At 38.8% G+C, this 27,731-nt stretch overlaps 1 protein-coding gene across 1 annotated transcript in view; it reads right to left on the reverse strand.

Moving 5' to 3' along the window:
- Positions 1-25,765, reverse strand: part of LOC135705193 (uncharacterized) — a 52,542-nt gene extending 26,777 nt beyond the window's left edge. Inside the window, exon 1 of the mRNA XM_065226798.1 lies at positions 24,018-25,765. Coding sequence (XP_065082870.1) covers positions 24,018-24,717 — 700 coding nt within the window. The 5' untranslated portion in view covers positions 24,718-25,765. The remainder of the gene's footprint in view (positions 1-24,017) is intronic.
- Positions 25,766-27,731: the final 1,966 nt, after the last annotated feature.

Consider the following 27,731-nt stretch of genomic DNA (forward strand, 5'->3'; position numbering starts at 1 on the left):
AGTGACATATTGAAAATCCAAAATAATCGAGCAGTAAGTTCAATTGCTAAAGTTTCCATAAAAACTGGCGGAACACCGTCAGGGCCAGGACCTTTAGATGCATCTAAATTGTTTAAACCCTTTAAGATATCATGAACCTTGATTTGACTTACGCTGATGTCACTTGAAAATTCTGGATAAGATTCAAAATATTCACGGTCACGGTCCTCCTCTGAAAACGTAGTATATATTTCTTGGAAGAAATTTGCAAACAAATTGCATATATCATTCGAGTTCTCACCTATCCTATCGTCCAAATGCATCTTTGAGGGAAAATTATCAGATTTTAATTTGGTTTTCACATAATTGAAGAAGTTTCTAGGACAAGATTTTATTTCAAGTTCAGTTTTTAAATTGTACTCCTCAAATGCCATATTAACGGCCAAATTTAACTGATCGCAAATGTCTAAATAGTATGCCAAAGTTTCTTCGCTATTATATTTTTATAAAATTTGTGCGCTTTTTGCTTTCGATTTTTTAAATTTTTCAGTTCCCTGTTGTACCAAACTGGATGTTTTGCATGACTCTGACGTCTTCTTCTTTTAGTTGGCACTTCTTCAAGTATTATTTCAAGCAACACATTGTAGAATACGTCAACTGCACATTCAACATTTCCTGCAGTTCTTAATATTGCTTGCCAATCGACAATGTTCAATCTATTTCTAATGGTATCATAATTTGCTGAATTGTAATCAAAGATTTCATCAAATTCGCAGACGTTGGTTCTTTCATTTATGTGAACGAATAAATAATATTCTATTGCTGTGTGAAACATTTCATTTCTCCATATGGGACTTAACGATTCAGTCACACAGAAATCTTCATAAGTATTTGTTAATAAAAGGTCTAAATAACAATTTTATTGATTTTTCACATGGTTAATTTGATTGAGTCCTAAATTTGCAAGTTTGCGGAATTCTGTTGATGGAAAAAATTAGGGGCAAATGAATGTAAATGATTGCATGAAATGAATGCAAATGATTTTCCATGCCTGGTGCTGAACAATGTTTGTTCTACTGATACTTTTGTTTTCAAGTCTAAGTAAAAACAAATGAAAATATCATAACATCTTGTCCCCTAATATGGTGACTTAATTTTATAACACAGCATCTCGTTGGTAAAATAATATACAAAATAAATCAGACACACTAGGTAAAGCATAAACTTGCACCTTATTAAAAAAACAAATGCCTAAATAAAAATTAAAAGTTATGAATGTAGCGTAAATGGATAGAGCAGCTACTAGGGAGTCCATAATTGTAAAATTTACCCTACTTTTAACAAACTTCCCTGAGATATTCATTTCATGATACGTTTCAAATTTAATACAAGTACTCTCCATCCCAATAGAATTCCGGTCTACATCCGGACGTCGGCCAAAACTGGTGAGCCATATTTTTTTTTGTTACTCTTTAAACGCCAAAGAAAATACAATTCGATTAATCACCTCAATTCCGCAAATGTTGCAAATCTCCCCCGAAATTGATCGTAAATCATTCGAGCCCCAAAAATTTCCAACCGAAATTTCTCCTGCAACCCGAGAGGCGACTTTTCGGTTGATGATAGTCGCAAATCAGCCGGCAAGCTTTCGGCAACCATAGTCCAAGCCCATTCCGAACAGGTTCAATAAACTTTCAAAACGGACCAAATTTGACACGCTTTTGAGGTGGTAGGAAAATAAGCTGCTATTCCAACCAACAAGCCGACGCGACGCTGGCGGCGGCGGCGGCGCTCGGGGCTAGTAAGAGATCCGTTTCGACAGCAGCGAGCTTTGTCTTGGAACATTTTTGTCCAGCAAGCCACTTCTCGACCAACAATTTAAACGGGTCTATCAGATGTAGTAAACAAAACTTGTGAAGCGAAGCTCGCCCTCGCAAACCGACAACACTATCTGATGGTGTTGTTGGATTGCATCTAGGCGAGCTTCGGTTTGCGTGAAAAGTTCATTACATGTTTCATTTGCAAATGCCGATAGGCCCTTATCAATTGTTGGTCGAGACTTGCATTTTTTTTTGCCGCTTCGTCTTGGCTCTCGCGCTCCCCCATTGCACTTACACTATTCATCACTATTTGGCGCGGAGCGCACTTCCTGCTTTGTGCGAGATGCTTTCTCTTTCGGCAATGGCAGCAACCAGCAAAAGTCTCGTGTCGTGAATTAATTGATCTCTCCACCGTTCGGCCGCGAGGTTCGGGTCGTCGATTAGGCATGTCATGTGATGGTATTTTGCATGCTATGGCTCTCTGCACAAAGCCCGGTCGATGTGGTGAAAGAGAAGAGATTTCGAGAAATTCGCCCTTCAACACTCATATCGCAGTGATGTTAACATTTCAGTTTTAAACTGGATTATTCCAGTTTTTTTTACGCATCGAAAATAAAGATAAAGTTTGGAATCTTCAAGGATTGAGCGCTTGCAAGTTGACAAGGCAATTGTAAACACTTCACAGTTGGGTAAAATTTTATTTATATTTGTGAAAATTACCTGATTTAAATTATATTAAAATTTTATTCAATCTCAAGGAAACGAATAATAGTTAACCTCAGATGTTCGTTTTTAAAAGCTGCATCCAAAGCTCAATTTAGAGTTGTTTTCATGGACCATGTACCATCAACACCTGTTCATTTCTTTGTTTATCATCTAAATTATCTCTATAATTTTATTAACTGATTAATTTTTTTGAAAAAACGCAATGGGTCGCTCTTTTTGCGCAGTTTCTGGATGTTCCAGCTTTAAAGAAGCCCTTCCAGTATTCCTTTCTTCCGGATTAATGCTACAAACAGGTAAACAGGTTTCCAAATATTGTAAATTTCAGCTAAGCCATGTTTCGGTTTACTAAATTTTAGGGAAGGGGATGCCTGGACAAAATTCTGTCGCAACCCGTCCCCCAGCAAAAGCAGTCTCATTTGTTCTTTGCACTAAACTTTATCGTTTTTGTTTTGACGTATGATGGAGAAAGCTAGTAACTAGAGCAACTTGTGAAAAGGATATATGTGCCAAATGTAAACAATCAGTTTAAACGTCGATTTCTCGTGAATAAAGACTCATTCTGGCAAACCGACTCAAGCATCTGAGAGATAGTTTACTCTATCAGATGAAATAGTTAGTTTGTGTAAGCGTGTTGTAATTTGTGAACAATCGACGTTTATATGCATTGTTTAACGTTGGGCTTGTATGCTTTTTTCACATGTTGCTCGCGAACTTTCTGTTGAACTCAAATCTGTGTAAATCGTCTACCCAAATTTGGAGGAACGATTCTTAGCGTGTTGACAATTTGCTTTCTGGAATCGAACCATGGACTTTGGCATTACGTACCACTCGTATATGAACGCTTGTAAAGTGTATGATGCTAAAGGCGTTTAAGAACTTCCTCGTGTAAGACGAAAATCTTTTATAAGTCTTTCGAAGAAAATTCCTACGAACAGCACTGAAATTAAAAACTTCATTCATCGATTCTCTTCATCGATTTTCTCTTTCGTCAATAACTCAGCTGCAAAACCTTTCCCTGTTGTATTTGACGTTTTGGACGCTAGATAAGAACCTCCTTTATCAAACTATGTGGTAGAATTAGCGCGAAATCTGCAGTGGTTATGAAAATAGAAAGTCGATGATCAAAGCAGATAGGACCATTTGAAATGTTCATCGAGAAATACTCGTGAGCAGACGTATAGACATTAGATTCAAGCAGAGGGTGTTCAAGAATAACTCGCTTTGGATTAGACATTCTCGTCAGTATACGAGCTAAAATTATTTAATACTTGGTTTTAATTGTTCGTGTATGTTTAAGCTGGTGTACTTTACTAATTGTATAGGGTAAAGACTTAATTTTTCAGTTCGCTCTTAGCTGTCAACACAAGCAGCTGTGTGTTTTGTCCTATACAAGTCACGTGATAGTCCGTTTTTCGATAGCAACTCATTGTTGCAGTGTTTTCTCAATGTTTGAAGATCGTTCGCTTTTACCGATGCTCCGTTGGAAGCAAACAGGTAGTGGAGATGTTACTGGAAATAAAACTGACGATTAGATTCAGCTTCACACATACCAGTGCGAAACCAAGAATGGAAGAAATCACGAATTTTATGAAATCGCTGGATGCGTTACCCACTCAGATGATCACTACATATGGCATAGCGGAGAATAAATCTATGTTCATCAAGTTCAAATCAAAAGACTCGATGCTTCATTGTTTGCTACCCAACCGTGAGCAATTAGCTTTTCGTTATGGCGATAGGAAGTCTGTTGAGGTATACATGTCGTCTGATGTGGGCACCGTTCAATATGTGAGCCTGTACGACCTCCCATCAAAAGACCAGGAAAGCGATCTACACCGAGCCGTGGGATGTAAGATTCGTTTACAATTATGTGGGATTCATCATCAGAGGATGTTAGTGAAAACCACATGAACCGAGGATGCAAAATACCGAGCTGCGGTCCAATGCAAGAAAATGGAGAAAGAAAAATGTGGAGTGTGTTAGTGAGTGAAATTAACCATGTCGAAAAAATAAGGTTGCCGACTGGACCTGTGCTTTCTCCACTGCTCTCGCCATGCTTCGGGATATGGATAGGCTAAAAACAAACAAGAAGCGCTCATTCCCTCGCATACTCGATTTCGTTTGCTATGTCTGCTGGAGAGAATAGGGGCAAGTGTGTGCGTCGTTCTACCATGTTATACATAAAAATCAAGGCAAATGCTATCTTGTGTAGGTGAAAGCATAGACAGATCACTGAACAAAAGAAGATTTAAAATCATTGCATCGTCTTCAAGGTCAACTTCTAACATTTGCTGCGCTGTTCATGAACAGAGTGTGATAGGAAGGGGAACTAACATTACCTGTAAATTACCTGTAATAAATGTTTGGTTTGCGTGTAGAAAAACGGTGATGTAAAGTGCGTTGTTCGGGAGAAATTTCCAGCTGCCTTGGGCCTCAACATGCACACAGGTGTACGGGGACTATAAAGGGATGTGAAACAAGAAATTCTCAACTAACTGCATTTTCTTAATCGAAAAGGGAACATATGCTATCAAATTTGTTTTTCCTTCATAATACGGAGGGCCATTGGATGAATGACTACCCCAAGCGGAAGGATCGGAAGCATCCAGTTCAACAACGAACAGAAGAAGAAAACCAACACGGAATGAGGAAGAGAGCAGCACCAGTACGCATGCTTGGCATACACAGTTTTGGTCACGAACTGCTCATTTGCTAATAGCTTTGCACATAGTTGACGAAACTTAGTTTTTTTTTGTAAGCAGTAGGTAGAGCTTGTTATAGATATTCAAGAAAAAGTAGATTCTAATTCTAGTAATAAACTGTATATGTCTTTGCGATGTAAAAATGTAGTGAGAAATGCTCGCTGTACATCTCGGACTTTAAGTGTAAAAATTCATTGGTGTTGATTCTTATGTTAAGATTTACCTACTCTTTGCATATCTTTAGTAAACCATGATCCTAATCTATGAATTACGTTGAAGAAAAACAAATTTCAACAACTGAGTGAAAAGTTATTAACAAATGAGCAGTTGCCATGTACAACTGTGCATGCCAAGCATGCCAGTACATATACTAATGCAGTGACTGGAGGTGTATAGGCAAACGAGGAACTGGAAGAACAGATGGTAGTGATGGATGTGACGTCCCCGGACGTCGAGAAGAACAGTCAAGATAAAGCAAGTGCTGCTGAGAAACAGCTGCCGCCTGTCAAGTGCAAAACTACTACAAATTCGGATCAATGGACTATACCGAGAAGGAGCGGATATAGGATGTAGAGAAGGCCAAAAGGCGGACGTTGCGGAAGGAAAAACAACCGGATGAAGCAAGGAAGTTGAGGGCACGGATGAAATTGAAAGCTAAACTCAAGTTGCCTCCAAGGAAGAGTGTTAATAAGTCATAAACAATGTCTCTTATTAACAATTTATTGTGATAATAAAATTATCTACTGGTTCTCAGCTCCATGGAGTCTTTTTGGACATTTGAGTTGTTAGGCTAAATGAACAACAAAAACTCTAACTTAATTTTAGTAAGTCTAATATGTCAAAATATTTAATGTCTTGAAATTTCGCATTCCACGTACAAATTCAAGATATTTAAAATTTCCAAATTGTCAGAACTATGGAAAAAAACTGAAATGATTTATTTCATGTTTTGTAACTAAACTTACAAAAGATTTAACATCTTCAGTGAAATCCCATTAACGTCAAAACAATTGTAGGAGCTTTACAGAGGTTATGAGAAATGAAAGGAAATGCAGACATTTTCAGTGAAACTTCGCAAACAAACTGCGGTAAAATAAGGGAAGTTAAGATGCTGAAAATATGGGGAACTTACTGGAAGCTTTAACAATCTCAAAGCGGTTCCATAAACTTCCGAAATACTGCAGGAACTTTTAAGAAGTTCCTAGCATTTCAGAGAATTTAACCGGTGTTCAGAAATATAGAGAACTCGAGGAAAATTGTGGAATCTTTTAAGAAGTTTTCAGTACCTCACAAAAGCTATACCTAGAGATCTTTGGGAAATTTAAGGGATGCTAAGGGCAGTTTCCATAACTTTAGTGCAGACTGTTTGAGCAGTTAAAAGATCTATAAACGTGAGTTGAGGGACCTTTCTTAGCTCAGTCGTTGAAGGCGCAGCTTTAAATCAAGACCATGGGTTCGATTCCCGGTCCGGTCTAGGAACGTTTTGGATTGGAAAACTTCTTCACTTCCCACTGTGGAAGTGTATCTAGAACACTAAGTTGAGATAAGCTTTAAACGCGAATGATAAGAAGAAGAAGATGAAGTTTAGAAAAAATCAGGATAGTATGCTGAAGATATGCTGAAAATAAAAATCGAGATCTTTTAAGATGTTCCCATAACTTCAGGAAAGTACAGAAAACTTCAGAGATTTTATGAAAAGCTCCGAAATATTCCAGTAATATCACAGAAGACCAGATACTATCAGGAAAGCTTAAAGGTGCATTCATTTCAGAGTAGAATCGAGATCTTCAATAGTATTGCGAGCTTAATAGCTCCGATAACTGCAAGATATATCAGAAAATCAAACGGTAGATCAAATAATTTCAAGGAATTTGCAGAAACCTTTAAGAAGTTTCGAAAAACGCAGGGAATTTCCTGAAGCGTCAGAAAAGGTCCAAGAGAATTTCTGGGACGCAATGAAAATTGTATGATATTCGGAAAATGTAAGATTATTGTAAGAGTGTTATATAAAAAATACTAAAAACAATGCTTAGGTTTAGCTAAGATGATTAGATAACATCAAGGAAGTGCCATTCATTAAAAGCAATGCGTGAACTTTTAGCAAGCACTGAAATCTCAAGAAATTTCAAAGAACTTTTAAGGAATTTAGATATTTTCAGAACATTTTAAGATATTCCGTAGGCGAACCAGCCTAAGGCTGAAAGCCTCCTAAATAAAGCTAAAATTAATTAATTAAGATATTCCGAGAGTTCCAAGTACTTTTAAGGCGATCAGATATCTTCAGAACAATCCCATTAACGTAGGGAAATTTGCAGCTTACAAGGAGTTCCGTGGCATTAATGTGGATATTGCGTGAATTATATGAAAATTTTCCGAAATATTGAACAAATTTAGAGAAGTTCAGAGATGTCCAGATAATTTTAGGGAAAATTAATTATTTAAGGCAAGTATCCGTGAGCATTTATGAAGTTTATAAAACATAAGCAAAATTGTGGAAAGTTCAATCCAATTCAATTAATCTCAGTGCAGGTTCTTATAAAAATACTGTGAAATTCAGAGCAGTCTAGAGAATTTTATAGAAATTCGGAATCCTTTTGGGCAGTCATAATACCATCAAAAAAACTAGACTTGTTAATAAGTCATGAATTAGTATCTTTAATTTAAGGGCAATTCCATAAACTTCCCAAGTAACAATTCAAGCTGATTAGTTGAAGTTGATTATTGGTTGATTTAAGGTGTACAAAGCTGATTAACAGCAGGTTGAATATGTTGTTAATAAGTAGTGCGTAAAGCTAATTGTATCCCCATAATTCAACCTCAATAAGTTAGCTGATCTAAAGATTGAACAAGCCTTATTTTAGCTTAACACTACTCCACATCCCAACAAACAATTTTAGCTGCAGCTTAGCTTATACAGGCAAAAATTAGCTGCATAAGGCAAATTTTGGCTGTATAAGCTAATCTGCAGCTAAAACTGTTTGTTGGGATATCAGCAATGCACTATAAATATTTGATAGCTTGATTCGTTAAATGTAGTCAGTGTCACTCGGTGCATTTCCGGCATTTTAGTTCTTCTAAATTCATTGCCAACCTTTCTAATCCCAAGCAGCGGCAGCAGTTGAGTCAAGGTAGGGGCGCTTTTTAGGAATTAGTTCCAGGTAGTAGTGGGCTGCGACGACGTCGGAAGCATTGCCATTTGTATTTCTGTGTTTTGACTGCTATATTGCACTGAATTTTCAGACAGGATTCCAAAAATATAACTCAATTATGGCACTAAAACAGTTTCCACATGACGATCGAAATAAATCGCGCACCTGTGTCCACATTGTGTTAACTACACTTTAAAATGAGAGGAATGTTTTACTGTCACCAGTTGTTGTTTACAATTCTGCATTGCTGTATAATACTTTTCCGGTTGCTGTTGTTCAACTTAAATTTGACGTGTTTCAAGTTAATGATCATACCTTTTGCCACACATATGCTACAGCGGTCCAGTAGGTATGACTGATGCCTGTGAATCAGCGACTGCCGATTTGAATCCCGAAATGCAAAGGTAATTTTTAGACTTATAATAACAATATAAATATGGAAATCCAATTAGTTAGTCAATCAGCAACCTTGTTGCAGTCCTATAAAAATATATAAGAAATGAAGCGTTCTTCAATTATTATTTTTTTCTAAATAAAACTAGAAGGCTGAACAAGGGTTGGGGCCTCCCTTAGCTCAGTCGGTTAAGGTGCAGCTACAAAGCAAGACCATGCTGGAGGTGACTGGGTTCGATTCCCGGTACGGTCTAGGAATTTTTCGGGTTGGAAAATTTCTCGACTCCCTGGGCATAGAGTATGATTGTACCCGGGACGGGACGTGACAATCGAGCTTCTCACTCTTCTTAATGTTTTTGAAGAATGCCCTTCGGAAAGTTGCGCGTGGTGTTTGAAGGCGTAGACCAATGATGCCAGGAATGTAAAATATTTTTCTATTTTAAATTTGGATTTTATCCGGAATTTCTACCGCAGTCTAGCAGCTTGAACATCATTTTTACTCAACACAATAAAAATAACCATAAACAAACAACAATATCCATCGCTTAAAACACGCAGTGCACTCAATTTTTCAACTCTCCTTTCGCAAATATAAACAAATAACAACGCCATTGACGTCAACATTGATTCCGGCATCACTGCCAGCCAGATTGATGCGATCCCTCTATCCTTTTTATTCCACGATTGCTACTGTCAAATCGACCAATCAGAAACTGGCTCGGATTTGACAGAAAATTGGCTCGAAATCGCTACCCGATTGTCAAGTCTCGTCCCAGGATTGTACTTGCCACACAATTATACTAATGCAAAAATGGTAGCAGGCATCGAAAGCTCTCAATTAATAACTGTGGAAGTGCATCTAGAACACTAAGTTGAGAGCACGCAATAAGCTAATATGCCATAAGCAATAAGCTTGAAATGTGAAGAAGAAGAAGAACTGAACAAGGGTTGGACTGTTATTAAATGCCTTAAAAAGCTTATAATTTTTAAAATCGCCAATAGTTAACGTGGTCTATGAACAACAATTATTCAAACTAAGGCTGAATTAAAACCGATTTAACAACACTTGTAAAGCATCAAATTGCAACCTGGGTTCAAAAAAATCTTGAGAACTTCAGTGAAAATCACAGAACTATAGTATTTTATTGTTTTAATTCCATGAAAATTGCAGAAATTTCCGAAGTACTTCGAAAACTTCACAGAATTGCAGAATCAGTGCAGAGTGCAGAGCTTCAATTGGAACTTAAGGGGAAATCCAAGAACTTCAGTAGCTTTCAGGAACATTAGCAACATGCGGGCGCATTTCAATGAAGTTTATTAAGGTCCTTAAGTAAGGGAAATTTCATGGGGAGTTCAGATCGACTAGTTTCAAAAAACTAACGGGAAATTTCAGAAGTTTCCATATTTTCAGAGAACTCCAGAGATGTTAAGAAAATTATTGAGGTTTGCACATAGGTTTAGTAATTCACGGAAGCTTGCACATTTTAGGGCAGTTCAATTAAATTCAGGGTAGTACAACAAGCTTCCTAAGGACTGCTGAAACTTTAGAGAAGTTTCGAGAAATTTTGCAAATGGTTTAAATAAAACAGCAAAACAAGGTAATCTTGCATTTAATTCCACTTAATAAATTTTGGTATCCATGACAGATACGTATGTTGACTACAATGTATAGTCTTCATCAGTGTCATTTGCACTAAAGAACTTATCATAATCTAACCCCCTTAAGTACTCATCCATAGGTAAAAAAAGTCAAGATCACAGGTAAAAATTATTCAAGCATTCCGTTAACAGCCCAAATTCATTACTTCAAAATGGTTTAAACTTTAGAGAACATCAATGATCGTTATAAAAATGTAGGAAATATTAGTAAGTCCGAAAAAGTTCAGGGAAGTTTAAACATTTAATATATTTAGAGCATCATGCTAGTTTCTCAAACTTCAAAAGAACTTCAATGCAATTTCATTAACATCAGGTAAATTTCGCGTAAATTTAATATTCAACGGAGATTTGTCATGAAAATTTACTTGGAATTGTCCTCAGCATTTACTTTTTACTATCCCAAAACTCTCATGGAATTATTCTAGATATTCACTTGGAAAGCTTTTCTCAAATCTCTTTAAAAAAAACGCCAAAATATGCAAAGAATACTTCTCGCAATTCCATTGAAATGTTTCTCAAAATCTCGCTGGAACTACCGCTCAAATCAATTTTCTTTTAATGTTTCTCGCAATTACCTGGACATTGTTCTCAGTAGGAAACCGTTTGGAAAAATCTCAGAATTTTTATTGAATTCATGTCAGATATCCTGTTGAATCTCGCTTCTTCCCTTCCTAAGTAGCACACTTGTCACCAGGATTGTTATTTCTTCAGAAATTGAGCGCAAAGAGCATACTTTACAGGTTACAGGTTATAAAGGAGAACGAATGCACAGCTTTATGAAAACACATTCACATTGAGGCAAATACAAAACAAAACGGAGAAAGAGTGGTGCGCTACTATAAAGCTCCTTTCCTCAATGTGCTCTTTAAATTAGAAGTGGCGAATGACGTAGAAAAGTAGCTAAAGACAAAAAAAAGTAACAACCGGGAGTCGAACCAAGGACTCTGGGATCCAAAGGCACATACCTAAGCAGTTAGTCTAGCGACGACATGCATTCCTTGACTCATTGCATCAACGTATGCAATCAAACCAATAAAGTTTCTTCTAGAGGGACAAAATGCGGTTTCCTCAATTTTTTTTTTAACGTTGAGGAGGCCATCCAAAAAGCCGTCCTTAGTTTTAAAGAGAAAAGTCAAAGCAAATCGGACAAGAGAACCAGGTATTGAAAACTGAGTTAAGTTGGAATTTTACTTTTCTCTTTTCTGCACTAAGGTGGATCCATCCCTGCTTGTCACAAACCGGTTGAGGTAACTGCTATAGGGCTCATTTTAGTCACACCCAATTAGCTGCAACTTTGTGTGACAGATGTGTGCTACTTGGGTTGGAATTCTGTTTACAATGATAGTCTCATAAAAACTCATTTGCATTTCTCCCCACAAATTCCTTAGATTTTTCTTTATTATTTGACAAATTCTCCTGGAATTCTTTTTTTGTTTCGTTTGAAGATCTGAGAAGTTATTCTCAGATTTAATTGTAAACCTCCTTCATTCACTCACCTCCTTAGTCTTTTCCAGAAATGTCCAAGGACTTATGCTCCGGCTTCAGTTTCTCCAACAAGCTTCATGAAGTTTTCCTCAGTTCACAGGAATTCTGTTCCTCAGAAATTCCTAAGAGTTTTCATTAAATTTGAATTTGAACTCAATTCAGGGATTTCGCGAAATTCTACTCAAAACTTCCTGACATAAAATCTAAAATTTCTCAGAACTCCCTTGAAATGAGATCCTTATAAATTAAAATTAAAACCCATGAGGCTTTGAAACTGTGCAAGAAATTTGACTCCAGATTCATTGAAATTTCTTGAAGTATAAACTGGTCATAAACTATTTATTGAATCGTTCACTTTAAAGCTTCACATCATACATTTTGTGTGCCATCAGGAAGACTCCTTTTCTTCTCGTTGGTCACTTTCAGGCACTTTTTTTACAACTATGTGTCACTATTTGGTCACTTATTTCTTCAACATGGTCACTAAAATCACTATTTTTGACAGCATTGACCTTCCAAACCTGAAAAAATCATTCGGCCGATTTAACTCAAGCGATCAGAAGTTAATTTTAAATTCAAAACCCAACTGTTGAAATTACAGTGTCCAAAACCTGCACACAACGGTTACCATCGCCGTAAAAAAAATAGAAACACCCAAGCGTCAATTGTTTTAGTATCAACCGGATTTCCTTAATGCCTTCAACGAGCACCTTCTTCCCATTGTCAACTACGGAACAAGAAGAAAATCTTCCCATCCACTGTTCCAGGCAGTATTCAGTCATCAACGTACCACAGTTTATTATATTGACTTGGGCACTTTCATCGTTTGCCTCATTCCCTAACGACGACAGGTAACTAACTGCTGATCTCTTGTTGCTTTGCATTGCATGAATCTCAAAAGTTACCTTTTCAATGCTTGTTTTGTGAGCACTGAATGAACAACAATCACAGTTTCGTTATTTTAATATTTTTTTCTACAGCTCAAATTCAAGTACAGATTTGAATGGAAATGTGACCCGTTTCCCATTCCATAAGATTTGTTTCGCAAAATTTTCGACAATTCAGCCACAAGAAGGAAATTTTCTAAAACTTACGTTGCTTAGTTTATGACAGCATTGCTGGGGTAAATCTGACAATGCGGATGTGTAGCAGGTTCCAACACATACCCGTTGTCTGCCTAGTTGCCGTAGACAACCGAATAAGGTAATTTAATTAACTGTTACCCTCCTAAGTGCGGAGTTCTCTGCCATCATCGTAGAGTTGCGATTCCGGCACGGAATCGGGGAACGTGGCAAACAAAAAAATAAAGTCTAGCAAAGTGCGAACGATGTGCGGGAAACGAAACCGCAATTATGACACGGTCCGATCTGATACAACGGAACCGGTCGATGATGGTGCGCCTTGCACCAAGTCCAGGGAAGAGTTAAGTCAGTCAGTTAGAGGCTAAACAGCCCACGTTCGACGCTTTAAATGTGCGGTCCCATGTGGTGGCCGTTATCCGGAGCCAAGTCGATAAATGCGTGCTGGTAGAGGCGATTCTGGTTGCAGTGGTTCAGGGTGCTTACCTAGTGTATGTGTACGCGCAGTGAGTGTGTTTAACGAATGGCTTTGTGAAGACGAAACTGGATTTGGACTAGCGCGCAGCGGCTAGGGTGGCTTGGAACGATGGGATCAACAATTGAGGTAATTCTTTTAGATGGTGGATTGCGGTTATCAGGATTTAGGTGATGACCTCATTTGGACTGGTGTGTCCAGTTTGCAGTGTCCTAGTAAGAGATTGCAGTGTGCAAACTCCTGATACTGTAGTGCGGAGGCAACTTTTTGACATTCGTTGAAACAAAGCCTGTTTGAAGAGCGCAGTTTATAAATATTTACGCTCATTGTTCTCAAAAAGAAATGATTCACCCTTCATCCGTAAGATGAAGAAAATCTAATGGCGTTTCAGTGCATTAGGATGGAATTAAAACTCGTTGGATGCATTTGGAATCAAGAAGTAGTGATAGATTTTTTAACAATATCTCATCGATTTGAGACTCTTTGTCAAATCCAACAGTACGTATAGAAAGGTCAACATATTTGGAAGTCATCTATAACAAAATAATCTTCATTTTCTGTTCGCATCTGTTTAAAAAATCACAACCCCATTAGTGAAATTCTCGTGCATCAATCAAACGTTCTTTCCGTCGAGTAATGAACTTTTCAGTCTCGGAGCACTTAATTTTATATGGCATGTTTGTTTACGTCTCATCCTTTATGTCAAAGATGTATTCCGTCACGTGTAAAATTAGGTATTTCTAAGTGTGTATGATTTCGGTCCACTGTACAAATTTTGGATTTCTAACTTAGTAAAACTTAGTTAAATCCAGAACCTCATAAAAATGCGAATACATATTCTATTACATTTGGTTCCTAAATTGCAATCAGATATGAGTAAGGCTTTCTTCAGGGCACAAACCTTGGACGGTTGTGACATCACTCATGATATTGAAACTCCTTGTGTACTGCACTGCAACAAACGTGAAGTTCCAGTTTCTTTATTATAAGTTTTGTGACAGCTGATATTTGTACTCTTGAAATTTTTATGTGGTACTGAGATTGATCAGAAATAAGGTTTCCCAAGGGATTCAACTTCAAAACGCTAAAAATGTACACACAAAAACGGAGTGCACAATGTTATGCAACATTTTGCAGTTGATCGGGATGATCTCGATTAGCCATAAATCCTTCCAATAAGTTCTCGGCACATCTTTTATCTACCGATTGAGCACAAAAAAATGACTAAATATGGCTAAGATTTCGTTCGCGTTTTGTAGACGCATATGTATGATTTGGCATAAGAACACGGGGCGTTTCTGTGGTGGGAAAAAATTGACATCCATATCTATCACAGATTACATATTCGACAGTGAGCATACATAGAGACGTAACCGCGATGATAGATTTTCTCTTGCTGTTGCTTTATAACCTGTTACAGCACTACATTGAAAAAAATTCAGATAATATTCAAGCTGAACATTGCATTAGATCCTAATTAACATTGATCGATTCTCTTCGCCGACTTTCTCTTTCGTTAATAACTGGAGCACATAACCATTTTTTGTTGTGTTTGTCGTATTAGTTGCTAGATAAATACTTCTTTAATCGATCTGTGTGCTGAAAATACCTGGGAATGTCTTTACATGGCCAAGTGGATACAAGGAGATAGTCTACGAAGAGATTCTTGTCAATGTTACTTGGGTTAAAAGTGACAGATGAGTTATCGAATAGCCCTGCTATCCGAGCGTGGTTGTTTCTGACTAGAATTTAAATTTTGACAACCGTGGCTGAGTTCTGTTTGAAAACCGATCAATTTACGGGATTTTCGAACATTGAACATTTTCGAACATTGAACGAAATGTTACGTTTAACCATGAGTTAAATTTAACTCGGCAATTGGGACACAATTCAAGAAGTATTTCTTGATTACTTTCTCGAAGGGACGTATCAGCTTTTGTAAACGCATTTGATCGTCGGTCTAGCGACTTGTAGCTCACCGACGCATGCTAACACCAACGACAAACCGACATGAATCTTAAACTTAACTCTTGATCGAGAATCCATAACGGCCGATCCAAATGTACAGCGATCCCATCTGTCAAAAAATCTGTCATGAAATGTTTTATCTAGATAAAAATAACTTGTCCGAAATAGATTAGACACGAACCAACTTATAAATTTTGTACGCGTGTTCGTGGTTAGGATAAATATTTTACGCGAACACGGCGGCAGATGTCAGTTTTGTGCTTTGATCAGAAATGTATTTGGAATTTGTATGATCATTCATGTCGGTTTGTCGGTGCTAACACTATCATCACATAGCGAAAGTTTTTCCCTACCTGATATAGTGGTGTTAGTATGCGTGTGCGAGCTATCAGTTACGCCAAATCGACGATAAAATGCGTTGTTCAAAAACTGATATGTCGAAAAAGTAATCGAAATTTATAGAACGCGGGATCGTTATCACTCAGACAAGGTGGTTGATTCACTTCGGAGCGCTTGCGCCAAGCTACGGCGCTACCAGCAGCCAGTTATCTCGACGGGAACGACGCGCAAGGTTCGAGGTGCAAATTTCGAACGCTGCGCGCGCTTGACAGGAACCTCTGTCTTCCTACTGCTACTGCTTCTGCTGCTGCTGCTACCTGCCCATTCACCGTTCGAAGCAAAAATGAGTTGAACCCCAAAAGCAGCGCTGTTTTATAACTTTTCAGATTCAAGCAGCACGATGTGCAACCAAATGGTACTCGATTATGACGACTGGGTTTAGGGAGAACGTTTATTTCATGAAAACAGTGATAAAATTATCACTTTTTACATGCAAATTTTTCAAAAGTTTTTTGAAACTTGGAAAAGTATTCATTATAGCAGATTGGGAGAGTTATTTCCTATCGATTGGTGTATTTGTATTTTAATTTCATCTATAAATGACAAAGTTATAAGCGTTCAAAACCTTACACCTTGTCGTGACGTTCGCTATTTACCTTCCCGTAAGACGTAGTCTATGTCAAAAGAGAGGCAAAGTGCGGGTTGTACTCAGTAGGATGGAAATTAGATCAAAAACCATGTTATATTGTTATATTCCAATTTAATAATTGTTCCCTGGCATCTGTATTGTTGCGATAGCAGCAAACGAAGGCAATATTTTGTTGGAGCGTACCCAAGTAACCAACAACCCCGCTAATTGGCCTTTTTATTACAATATTAGGCTAATATACGGCTAATATTTACGTCATTACATTTTTCAACTGTAGATCAAGTTTTGGATCATCTAAAATGAATCAATTTATCAAGAAATGTGAAGAAGTATTCCGTTTCCTATGCCTTACGGCAAAAATGTCTGCTCACAATTGAATGGATCGCTTAGTTTCTATTAAAAAGGCACTTATTCGGCTAATGGTGAGGCTTCTACGTTGTGTATTTGTTTGCTTTTGTCCGGATTTCAGTCAACGGTGAATTGCGACTTGCAGAGGGTATAGATTCAGCGGATAAGTCAATTTTGGTGCACAAATAATTCACAGCTATCCTTTTTTTTTTCTCTATTCGGGACCTTACACCCCTGCGACCAACAATTTGATCTATTGTAGTATATCCCGTGTCCCTAGTTTAGTGCATGTTGTATTACTCCATCACTATTGAGAAATGGTGAAGTATTCGATTTTTTTAACAGATGTCATTCTTGCATTTATTGCAAGGAACCGACTCTAATTAAAAGGTTTCACTCTTTATAGCCTTTGGAGTGTTGAAACACCCTTCATAGGTACGCCGCTTTGTCAGTCAAAATTGGATTCCTTAGCATCAAAACCCTACACACTAAGAAATAACTAATTTTACACGTGACGGAATCCATCTTTGACATAAAGTATGAGACGTTAACAAACATGTCATGTAAAATTAAGTGCTCCGAGACTGAAAAGTTCGTTACTCGAGAAAAGTACGTTTGATTGAGCTGAATGTTGCGTCTGTTATGACTCAACTCTATGTCAAAATTGAGTCTCGTATATGTCAGTCCCAGAGCACCTAAATTTACATGAATTTATCTAAGTGTGTAGTCTTATCCACTTCAAACTACACACTACCAACAAATCATGTAAATTATCGTGCCCTGAGACCGACACATGCAAGCGGTCCAAATAACATAAGAATCAGTTGAAAGAAACGAGAAAATAAATTCAATCAATCGTACATACTTAAAAATAACTAATTTTACAAGTGACGGAATAAATTTTTGACATAAAAGATGAGACGTAAACAAACATGTCATGTAATATTAAGTGATTCGAGACTGAAAAGTTCGTTGTTCGACGAAAAGTACGTTTGATTGAGCTATAATTCGCGTCTTTTATGACTCAAATTTATGTCAAAATTGACGCTCGTATATGTCACTCTCAGAGCACCTAAATTTACATGATTTTTTCTAGGTGTGTAGGGAATAACGAATAGAAGATTAGTAATCACATACATACTTAGAAATAACAAATTTTACACGTGACGGAATCCATCTTTGACATAAAGGATCAGACGTAATAAATATTTCATGTAAAATTTAGTGCTCCGAGACTGAAAAGTAAGATACTCGACGAAAGTACGTTTGATTGAGTTGAATTTCGTGTCTATTATGACTCTATTTTATGTCAAAATTGACGCTCGTATATGTCAGTCTCAGAGCACCTAAATTTACATGATTTTTTCTAAGTGTGTAATTTTACACGTGACGGAATCCATCTTTGACTTTATGTCTCATTCTTTTCACACTACTAAAAAGGGGGAGGTAGCTCATCGATTCTTCCGGTTCGCCTCCTAGCATCGTGCTATAAGGTACCAGGCGATAACCAGGGTAGTTGATCAATAGCTTGATGACGTCATTTCGTTGGCGTCTGCTATGGGAAATTCTCATAGCAGGCGTTGACGATGGGACGTTGTCGAGTTGTTGAATAGCAACTATCGTGGTAACCTAGGTGGTAACTCACCGATTACCTGTCGATCTGCCAAATTTGGAAAGACGTCTGCATTGAATTGTCTCATATAATAATATTCCGCCCACTATAGGGTATACGTCCCTAACCTCGGTCTAATATGCAGCCATAGATTACGTTTTTAATCATAACTCATCAATTAATTTACCTGCAAACGATATTCTACTGCTAAATGGTATGCTTAGATATGCTTATCATGTCGTTTGCTATCAGGAACCGCAAAAAGTTGAAAAACTTACTTTTTTTAAGACAAAAACTCACCAGGGAAATGTATGTAATATCGGTCTATTGTCCCCAAATTGGGTCTATTTATGGATGCAACTTCGTCCTATCCTGTTTGATTCTCAAAAAAAACGCTCTTGGTAACGTTTTCTTATGTATTTTTTTTTATCACTATCACTGTTAACTTAATACTCTTCATTCCTCAAAACATTTCTTAGAGAAAATTTTACGAAAACTACATTAAATCACTCAAGTTAAAAATTAAAAATTAAAAATTTCGCTTATCGTCTTTCGACCGCAGAATATCTAAATCAAAACATTGTGATGTTCATTATACAGATTTGGCAGAAAAAATCTCCCTTCCTGTTCGTTCCTTATCATCCAAATGCAAACCACATTGTTGACGTTACTCTTATTGCTATATGCTGTCAAATGAATTTCATGGGCCAAAGTTAGGAACATAGAAAAGAAATGTGTCCCTAAAGTTGGGTCCATGATTTACTTGTGAAAACGTTGTTAAACAATTAAAATAAACATAAAATATTCAAACAGTAACTGTGAGTTTTACGTCTAGTGTGTATTATCAGGTAATTCCATTCAATAAATGCCATAATCAGGCCATTTGATGATCGTCAGTGCAACCTTCCCATCTTAACCTTAGAAGTCATGGCGGCTAAAAACTCCGAACAGAGTGATATTCTCAACCAGTTTTATTACTTACGAGAGCTGAAAATGTATTGAAATGTTGTGATATAAATTGATTTGTGTGTGGTACACATTTATCAATCATCAGTGATCAATATTTTCCTTATTTTTTGTGTAATATTCCTTAATTAATTATTTATTTGCGTGATAGGCCGAATGAAAGGACTAGACCCACATTACATACCGTAACCCTATCACACGAAATTGCGAGTAGTTGAGTGGAATGGAGATAAGTTAAGCATTGGGTACAGGACCAAGTCTCCCCTGGGTGGTGCCAGAAGATGAGCGCAATAGAATCATCAAGTTGCCATAAGGCACGGAATGAGACTATTGCATGGCTGGGTAGTCAAAGTCTTCCATTCGTTAGTCATTTCAGGTGGATTAGAACAGGTTTAGGTTTAGGGTGGGCGTTGGCCAGATTTGGTTTCCTAAATAGGACCTAGATTATTTAATACACTAGTAACCTCAACTTCTGTCACAATGTTTCATTGTGACTAATCAACACTCAATGGGTAAAATATCAAATTTGCGGTAAATTTGAAAAAAGGGAACTTGGAGTGTAGAGTGCACTGTCCACTGGACGATTCTGAAGCCTGACCAAGTGAGTGGGTTACGGGTTTATTTGATTGTACGTCATTTCCAAGTTATATATAGATACATTCATACCATTGGCATTTTGTATTTGAGATAAGACAGAGACAGGATGCGGAGGGCCCGCTTAGGGGGAGCGTAACCCATGTTATGGCTTCCATTTATTAAATAGTTCAGATAGGCTGGAAATGATAGGTTCATGATGAGAAAATGTACCATATGGTGCCCGTTCACTGATCAAAATTAGATTCAAATCGTCAGGCCCTGCCCTGGAATAAGGGAATTGACGATGATTTGTCAAGTTTCATTTTGCATTTGCATATAATTGTAAGTTTAGGTTTGCTTTTGTAATTGTAAGATAGATAGTTTGCCTCAATTGAAACATTGAGTTAAACATGACGAATCATACCTCTAAAATAGTAGTAGTTACAGTGCCGCATTATCTAACTTTTGTTTTGTTTGTTTACATATAACTAATACTAATACCTCCTTGTTTTCTCTCTAATTTGTCTACTATGTCCCACCATGAGAGATGAGCTACCGTACATGGTACACGCTCATATACAATAAATAGTATGCCGCAAGTAAGTATATCACAGAGGCAACTAAAGATCCAGAAACAAAAACCGAAAACGCTGAACGGCAGATTGGTTTACAGTGGTCGACCAGGGTGTGTGCTGATAAATTACAAAATTACAATTACATCATTATTCCATACATCAGCTTGAATTACGTTGATCGATATTACATTTTTTTTTGCTCTTGCACTACACCACCGGAGCCAGCAAAGTTCAACAATCCATCGTTGCTTATGCCTTTGTTGTCGTTTGGAACCAGTTTTGCGAGGTAGGTGACGATTGTGCGTATTTCTCGCGTAAATTTTGAAAAGGGCCTAGCCTGAACAATACGTAAAGAGCAAATTGAAACATTGTACGTCGCGTGAAAGTGGAACTTAATGAAGGCCTAAGTACTTTTTCGTAGTTTTTAGTTTTCGGATTTGAAAGATCGTCGGTTACAGTGGCCTGCTTACTGAGCAGAAAAACGCGGTCCCAGGTCCTTACATATCAAAGAGATTTATAGTAAAATCGCTTGTGTATCGTGTATTTTGCGAAACTCGTTGTTGTCGTTGGTTCCGGGTTTGAATGGATACAAAAATTAGAGCAACGGTATTATGTGATATGAGGGGCTCGGTGGCCTTAGAGCAACCGTTTTTGCTTACTGAGCAGAACATCATGAGTCTAATCTCAGGCCCATCCACAATCAAGATTCGTCAATCGTTTTATTTGTTAATATGACTACATGGTAATAACAGCAACTCGGTGATTAAAAAGGTGCTCGTCTGCCTAGTGGCAAACGTTTTTGCTTACTGAGCAGAAGACCGTGGGTTTAGTCCCAAGCTCCTTCGCGTTATATGATCGTTAGGACATTAATTCCGCTTATCGTTTACCAAAACGAACCCTGCTGCAAACCCAACCCTCTTATCCAACATCCCAGTGATTCCTCGTGGAAGTGCAGAGGTGTTCTCGGCTTCCATCAAAGCGAGTGTCATGTCAACACAATCCTTCCCATTCCTTTCTTGACCTGTGTTCGGGCGCGGCCGGCGCTGGTATTGCCTAATTTAAGATCACCAGTTTTTACACATTGAGGATGATTGCTAGTCCCAAGCATCGTCTATTGGTTCTCTGTGTAATTACAGCTGATCTGGCAATAACAGAGTAGCAACCGTGGGCGGTCAATCAAGCTCAAGCAAGCTCAAGCTCAAGCTCTTTTCACACTACTAAAAAGTAATGTAAATTTCGGTTCCCTGAGACCGACACATGTAAGCGGGCCTTTTCACATAACAATCAGTTGAAAGAAACGTGAAAATCAATTCAATCAAACGTTCTCTTCGTCGACTAGCTGATGTTTCGGTTTGAGAACACTTAATTTTACATGAAATGTTTGTTTACGTTCTATGATTTACGTCCAATATGGATTACGTCTCGTGTAAAAGTAGTTATTTCTAAGTGTGTTTTGATATGATCAACTCACTTAGAAATAACTAATTTTACAAGTGACGGAATCCATTTTTGACATAAAAGATGAGACGTAAACAAACATGTCATGTAATATTAAGTGCTTCGAGACTGAAAAGTTCGTTGCTCGCTGAAAAGTACGTTTGATTGAGCTTTGTTTCGCGTCTGTTATGACTCAAATTTAAGTCAAAATTTACGCTCGTATATGTCACTCTCAAAGCATCTAAATTTACATGAATTTTTCTAAGTGTGTATGCTTCAATCATATCGAAAATATTATTAATTTTTTTTTGGCTGCAAAAATAAACAAATGCAGTAAAAGCAGCGTAATGTCAGTTTATGCACAGTATTGATGATAAGTTTGTCTTTTTTTGGCAACACCATATTTTTTTTCGTGCAGTCACTGTCTGCAAACTGAAATATATTTCAAGTTTCATGGAATTCTACGACAGCAAAATGTCAGATGGTGTCAAATGTTCACCCATGAATTTAAAACACATGTAACAACCAGTTGGATTGAAATAAATATGCATTTCAATCAGTGAATGTCATTCACTAGGTTAAATTAATTATCAATCAGATACCGAACGTTGAATCTACTTCAATTCCATTTTGAATGTTCACAGCAAAAAAATAATTTTGATATCACGTCAAAGTGGATGCACTACAATCATGTCGAAAATATGGTGTATTATTACTTGCTAAAAAGGACAAAATTATCATTAATACAATGCATGAACTTTAGCTGCGCCGGTGGTGTAGTGGTAAGCGTGATTGCCTCTCACCCCAGCAGGCCTGGGTTCAATCCCAGTCGGCGCCGCCGGGATGTTCTGAGGCATAACATCTCTGATCACGCCTTCCTTCGGAAGGGAAGTAAAGCCGTTGGTCCCCGGTTCATGAGTTGATGGGTCGATAGGTAGGGTCCAGGTGTGGGAGCTGCCTTCCTTGCGTCGGTAGCATTGGTGCTCAGCACGGAAAACAAGATCGACGGAAAACAAATCCAAGGAAAATAAAAAATGCATGAACTGACATTACGCTGCTTTTACTACATTTGTTTATTTATGTGGTCATAAAAATTATATGAAATTTTCGACATGATTGTAGTGCATCCACTTTGATGTGTTATCAAAATTATTTTTTTGCTGTGTTGTCTGATGTCAATAATTTTGAATTAAGGCATTTGAAATTATTTTCAAATAGAGCACCAATAATAATTTCGTAGTCCTACGTAGATAATGCCGTCATGACCCATATAAATAAGCCTAACTTTCAAACAGAACATCTTTCAACTAAACGGGCTCATTTGATGAGTTACTACTGCCTCTTGAAATGCACACAAAAGACAACGGCAATGTTTCCAAAGCAAACAACTTCATTCCCTGCCTGTCACGAGTAAACCATCGCTGACAGTTCAACCTTTTCCAAACCCGCATTCCATTACCATAAATTAGACCCGTTGACAGGGCCCAGCAAACAGTGCCATTTGCCATATCGCTGTCAGTCAATTATATGGTCAACTGCAATTGCTGCAACCCGTCCGAAGCCATCCGTTTGGGCAACTTAACTTGAGGAACAGGAGGAACGTGACCGAATTTCCTACCTACCCATCGCAATGGACCCTATCGCCGACGTGCTTCTTTGCAAATGTCATAATATTTGATTTAGCTTGTCCAGCTCATCATTCGCATTTTTGCATTCAACAACAACCAACCAACCAGCTGCGTGTCACTGTACAAAGTAGACGAAATGTAGGCCACTTTCCTACCCGGCAGGGGACAACCGCGGATAATTTGCCAGTTCCGCCGCCCGCCACACGATACGATATGCTAATGTCACACTGCCGCAACCGGTTAATTGCCTCGCCCGCTGCTGGGCATCCTCGCTAGAAGAGAGTGACAGCGGAAGCCCATCATCAATCCATTAGCGCTCGGATCTATTACCTCCTCCCTTCCCCTACCAGACTCGTGCTAATTAATTTCGACGGCTACCGTTACGCCCCACTGACTGGGATCGGTCGAACTTCCTTGATTTTTGTTTATACTTGGAGACGCAAAATACTTACGATTTTTAACTGTGTACGCTTCAGCGACGCCGTTCATTGCCTGTCGACTGCTGACGCCAACGCTGTTCAACGTGGTCGTACTGCCGGCACGTGATCGCCATGCACCTTCGGCCGTGCCGTTGGATTTGCCTCCGATCGTTCCGTAGACGCTGTTGGAGCTACCGCTACCGGATCCTTCCAGCTGCCGGGCGTAGGAATTGTCCGCGTAGGCGTGGAAACAGCAGCGAACCAACGCATTGGCCGCCGCTTCCCGCTTGCAGATGAATGTGTGACATTCGAGCACTTTGATGCCCGTCGTCCGTCGAAGAATCGCCGCAAAGATCGGCGGATGCTGGGCACGTGGAGTTCGCGCAAATGGTGAATCGAGTGGGAGAAATTTCGGTTCCGGATTGTTGTTACCCCGTTCCGGAATCAAAACCTGCCGCACAGCGGCGCAGTAGTGCAGGGAATCAATCGGGAAGAACCGGGTGACCTGCTTTCGATTTTCGTCAACATTCTCCAGCAGAATTCCGTTTGACCACACACTGAGCCAAGAGTCGATTCCTTTGGCACCGATTGCACCCTCCGAGGGGTACAGACTTCGGAGGGGTTCCTGAATACCCTGAAGCCCATCCTTACTCTGCCGGGGTACGGCACTTCCGAGATACAGTACACGACAGCGACAGATTGGCGTCGAATCGCCCATTTTTCGTTCTTTCATATGAGCGGTCAGGGTTCTTCTTCGTGGCGGAGGCACTACGCTCTTCTTCTACGGGGCAGCACAACAAAAACTCGTTTCTTTTTATGGGACAGTGCGTATTTGTCCGGGGCTACAGCGAAGGGGGAAGATAATATCCGAAAACAGAACACTCTCGTCTCAGGAACGTTCAGGAAAACGAAGAGAAAGAAATCACATCATCACGAATCCGTCCGGCTTGTAGGGTTCAGGTCGCACACTGGCAATCCATGCACTTTGAACGACACCAACACTGGCTCACATAACCCCTGTCGTGGATTTAAACACACTCACTCTTGGCCGAGGCAAGCCTCAGAGGCACCACATTCCGATCACGGTATCTTTCGCGCTCTTTCTCGCCTCCGGTTGATCCACCGAGAAACTTGCAAACAGACCCAAGCTCGAGCGAGAGCAAGACACTTTATCCAGGCAAAAAGTTAAGCAACTTAAATATGGCTGAACGACTTTTTCCCTCGGTCTCGGAATCTCTTTTCTCACACTTTTATGACTTTTTCGCCCTTTTGATCCACGACTGATCGATTCAGATGCTACATTCACATTCACACGCTTCTCACGGTTATCTCTGTTATCTTTTTTTTTTCACGGTGCACGATCACACAATAATTGCACTTGAATGCTTCCCTTTCACTTCAGCCAACAAAATCGGAACGGGTCAGATTCGACACTCGGATTTCTTTCTTCCTCACACCACCAACCGACCACACCAACCGATCGACCGATCGATGTCACCCGGGAATATTCTCGAGCTGGACCTACTCGTACCGAAGGCCTGCGCGACACGTCGACAGTTTCCTCTCACGCACCCAATCGTCTTCCGTCTTGGCTCCAGTTAACCCCTAAGATCCGGTTCTAACCTCGAAATCTATCACCATTTCAATGGACTCCACTCCGCTCCGTTTTTTTTTCTTCTTCTTCGTCACCTTCTCACTTCCTCGCCACTGCACTTCAAAAACGCAATCGCAGCAATACCCGAAACGCGAACGCGACTTCAAGGCGTCTAACCACGGTGCAAGTTCACTCTGGAATGACTGGCGGCTGCCGACGTGTATTTTTTCCTCAGCGCTGTCTCACACCACAAGCGAATTCCTTCCCACACACCAAGACGATTCTCACCTGAGAGTGGAGAGCGAAACCAAGACACCTGTGTGGATACGGTGTTCACCTTTTTTCTTCTTCTCCCGGTGGCATGTGATATGATCGTGTATGCATAATACCGGTGGATCAACTGTGGCATTTCTTGGAAAATGATCGACGACGACAGCAATCGCAGTTCTCTCAGTTTGTGTTGCTCTCGGTCTGTGGCTTTTGCCTATGTAGGTAAGATGATATTGGTCTGGACAGGTGAATGCCGCAGAGCGAGTGCGGTGACTGAAATGTGGTTGTGAGAGCTCGAGAGACTTGTGCCGCAACAAGCGATGAACCTCTTCTTGGAGGATCGAGTTAACGGGGTTTGTCTGTTTATAGGGAAAATATAAGCCGGATTGGATTGAAAGCTCGTTTTTATGCTTTTCAAGTCAGTAAGGGTAAAGCTTTTGAAGTAATAAAGCATTTAAAATTATGGCACAGTAACTACCTAGCCGTCGGGCGCATCAAGGTGCGGGGATTTTATCGGATCTCACTTATAAATAGAAGGGCAGTTTTTTTTTATCATGATTTGATAATTTTCTGAATTAACTTCGTAGATCGTCGTTAATAGTAAAATATCATTTATTTTGAACATGATACGTTTCTAGTGGCAACAGGTGATTTCTTCGAAGCAACTAGTAATAAAAGTAAATTACCTCAAATTTAATTTTTTTTTTAGATGTAAAATAATGTTTCCTACAAAGGACCTGAAAAAAAGTTTAAATCCTTAATGAAGTCAAGACACCAATATCAGTTGAAAAATAAGCTTTCAGGTATTTACTCTAACAGCATTAGAAATAATTATTATTACTATTATTATTATTACTATTAGTCCATCTGGCTTGGAACACACTTAGATAAATTAAAATAAATTTAAGTGCTCTGAGATTGACATATACGAGTGTCAATTTTGACATCAAGATGATTCATAACAGACGTGAAATATAGGTCAATCGAACGTACTTTTCGTCGAGCCCCAAATTTTTCAGTCTTGGAACCCCTAAATATTACATGACATGTTTGTTTACGTCTCATCTTATATGTCAAAGATGGATTCTGTCACGTGTAAAATTAGTTATTTCTTAGCGTGTATGCTTCCCGAGCTGGAATGAATATCTCGATAACTTAAATTTGTATGGATGAGCCCATTAATCCGGTTAACATTTTCGAAGATGGACAACAACGCGATTATCCGTTTCAAAAGTAATCAAACCATCTATGCACAAGAAGTCCTAAGAGAACTTCATCCCATTTCCAAGGTATACTGGCTGTACATCATGCTGCTGTACTGACTTTGATTTGCCGCTGACATACGATTTCAAAATCGAGGAGGAACCAAGATATTTCATTCTTCGTCGTATTCGCGTCAAGAAATTGCAAGTTGTTGGACCTGATACTTATCTACCTTCACTCGGATCCAGCAGTCGGCTACAGCCGATTATCTTTTATCCCAAGCCGGAGGATCACTACAATTGGACACTTCAAACTGGTTCTACATAAAACGGGACTAGTTTATGTTGATCCCCATCAAGTGAACCTTTGATTGGAACTACAATGCAACAATAGCACGGATGCTTCCTGTGGATTCATTTGGACTAACTTAGTGAGGTCGTATCTGATTTTATCTATTTAAACTAAATTTACATGATTCTCATAAATTGGACAAATTCTTAACGGAGTTTTCTCCACGCATCTCATTTTTTGTGTCTTTGAAATCATCATTGAACGCCAAATTGATTGTCTGCACATTTTTGAGCATGTGATGGAACATTACTGTAACATTTACAGTGTTAATCATATATTTTAAAACATTGTACTATAAACTGGGTCGGGGAGGAAGGAAATTAAAGAAT

The sequence above is a fragment of the Ochlerotatus camptorhynchus genome, unplaced genomic scaffold (genome assembly GCF_037179485.1).
Source record: "Ochlerotatus camptorhynchus isolate MF236.1 unplaced genomic scaffold, CSIRO-AGI_Acam_v1.1 ptg000261l, whole genome shotgun sequence".
NCBI lineage: Eukaryota > Metazoa > Arthropoda > Insecta > Diptera > Culicidae > Ochlerotatus > Ochlerotatus camptorhynchus.